General features: G+C 31.8%; 1 protein-coding gene across 1 annotated transcript in view; it reads right to left on the bottom strand.

The window, feature by feature from the left end:
• Positions 1 to 387: 387 nt before the first annotated feature.
• Positions 388 to 2157, bottom strand: part of LOC144445982 (sulfotransferase 1E1-like) — a 3393-nt gene continuing 1623 nt past the window's right edge. Inside the window, exons 2-5 of the mRNA XM_078135637.1 lie at positions 2156 to 2157; positions 1613 to 1707; positions 923 to 1112; positions 388 to 507 (exon numbers count right to left, since the gene is read on the bottom strand). The exon at positions 2156 to 2157 is cut by the window's right edge and continues 143 nt beyond it. Of these exons, the coding sequence (XP_077991763.1) occupies positions 398 to 507; positions 923 to 1112; positions 1613 to 1707; positions 2156 to 2157 (397 nt within the window). The 3' untranslated portion in view covers positions 388 to 397. The remainder of the gene's footprint in view (positions 508 to 922; positions 1113 to 1612; positions 1708 to 2155) is intronic.

Below are 2157 nucleotides of genomic sequence, written 5' to 3'. Positions count from 1 at the left end.
TGACTGACTCACTCACTCACTCACTCACTCACTAACTAACTCATCCAACCATCATAATTATTCTCACCATTATGATTTCTCGAAAAAGCTCGTCTTCGATGTTTGAACATCATAAACATACAACGTACACAGAAGTAGTATAAAAACAAAATATTATTAATTATATTTTCAAATGTTACATTCATAGTCATTTTTCGTTATATTTTATTGTTTATGTTTAGTATTATTATAATAATAGTTTTTTGTACATTTATGATCATGCGTGGTACAGCATCTATGATATGTCACATGTGAGGGCGTCAATACGCAGTTGTAAGGTAGAAATTTGACTGGAAACGGACCGGTGAAATACAATTCATTGTATATTCTTAAATTGAATTCTATTCCGGTTAGCGAATCACTCAAACTCAAAGTCAAGACCACTTCCTTCCATCCACTTTTTGTAATGCTGGTCAAAATGCTCATTCTGAGCCACTGTGAAATGATCTTTCCATCCCCCGACTTTTCCTGTTGAATAGAATTCAAAAGATTAGAATAGAATAGAATAGAACAGAATAGAATAGAATATTATAGAATAGAGTTGAACAGAACAGAATAGAATAGAATAGAATAGAATAGAATAGAATAGAATAGAATAGAATAGAATAGAATGGAATAGAGGACAGGACAGGACTGAATAGAACAGAACGCAACAGAATAGAATAGAATGCAATTGAATTGTGAAGAACAGAATAGATGAGCACACAAACATTTGATATATGATGTAATACTATAGAGTATAAAACAATACAATTATATAATTATTAAGTCATCCATTGTCGTATCACTAAATGATCTTACAAGAACAGCACTAGCATTTAAGACATTTTCGAATTTTCTTGCCACTCTGTTCATCAACCAATGCAAAAGTATGTTTACTTACCGCTTCTTAACAAAGCCGAACCTCCAGGTTCCACCTTAAGTTTGACAGCTTTAGCGAGAAACTCATGATCTGGCGGAGGATTCTGTTTCATTGTCTCAAACGTAGCGAGGTGAACTATCTTATCAATCAATTCAGGTGATGGACTTTTACCAATAAACTCAGCAATCTTCTGAACTGAAGTTCTCAAATCCTGGAATGATGATAATGATATATATATATATATATATATATATATATATATATATATATATATATATATATATATATATATATATATATATATATATATATATATATATATAAATATATATATATATATATATTTGTCAACTATTGTTTCATTCTAAGGCTTTGGTATGAGAAAAAAAGCTCAAATTATATAACGTTATATGCAAATTAGGTTAATTAACACAATTTCTTGGAGATTTCTCACCTAACATGTTGTTGTATTAAGAAAAGTAAGATTTATGACGACATTAAGAATTCCAATCTTGATTTTGGGAATGGTTCCACTAGTTCAAATATATATCTTTCATGCTTTGTATCAATCAGAAAAAAACATATTTTTTTTATATTTATGATTTATGAATTCAAGAATTTGATATCCCTGCGTTACATGATGTATACACTATCCCTTCCATGGATTCTTATTTCACTTTCTTGTTACAGTATAATATTATGATTCAATACCCGCTTCATGTCTTCATATTTCAAGAAGAGAACCCTATCCCCTTCTCTTCTCTTCCACCATGAAAGTACATGTTCATGCCATAGTCCTAGGCCCACTTCGGAACAGAAAAAAAAATACAGTAAAACCTAATTGAATATGCGCCATACTATATCAACGTCACCACATATTATGTTCAGGCTTTTAACAAGTGTACACTATACATGCGATGTCTGCCTCCCCCATCTCTCAAACACACGCCTGCCCCTGTCTGCTACTGCCTGTCTACATGATCACATTATTTGTACATACTATGCTAAACAGTTTCGACAATATTCATTCTCTTTGATTTTAGCTGGTATTCTAGTTTAAATACCGTACACTACGAGACCAAATACGCATGTCTTGCCATCTCTTGCGTTATGAAGAGAAGATTGCTTTCCTTTCAAACTCAAATTCACAGAATGTTAGTAGTTGCACACTTTACATTTGTGTACACGCATGATGGTGCCTTATGGCATCAAACATAAAACATATCAGTTACTAAAGTACAGATGTCAACATACTT

The sequence above is a fragment of the Glandiceps talaboti genome, chromosome 14, assembly GCF_964340395.1.
Source record: "Glandiceps talaboti chromosome 14, keGlaTala1.1, whole genome shotgun sequence".
NCBI classification, from domain to species: Eukaryota; Metazoa; Hemichordata; class Enteropneusta; family Spengelidae; genus Glandiceps; species Glandiceps talaboti.
This window is presented reverse-complemented; position numbering and strand designations above follow the sequence as displayed.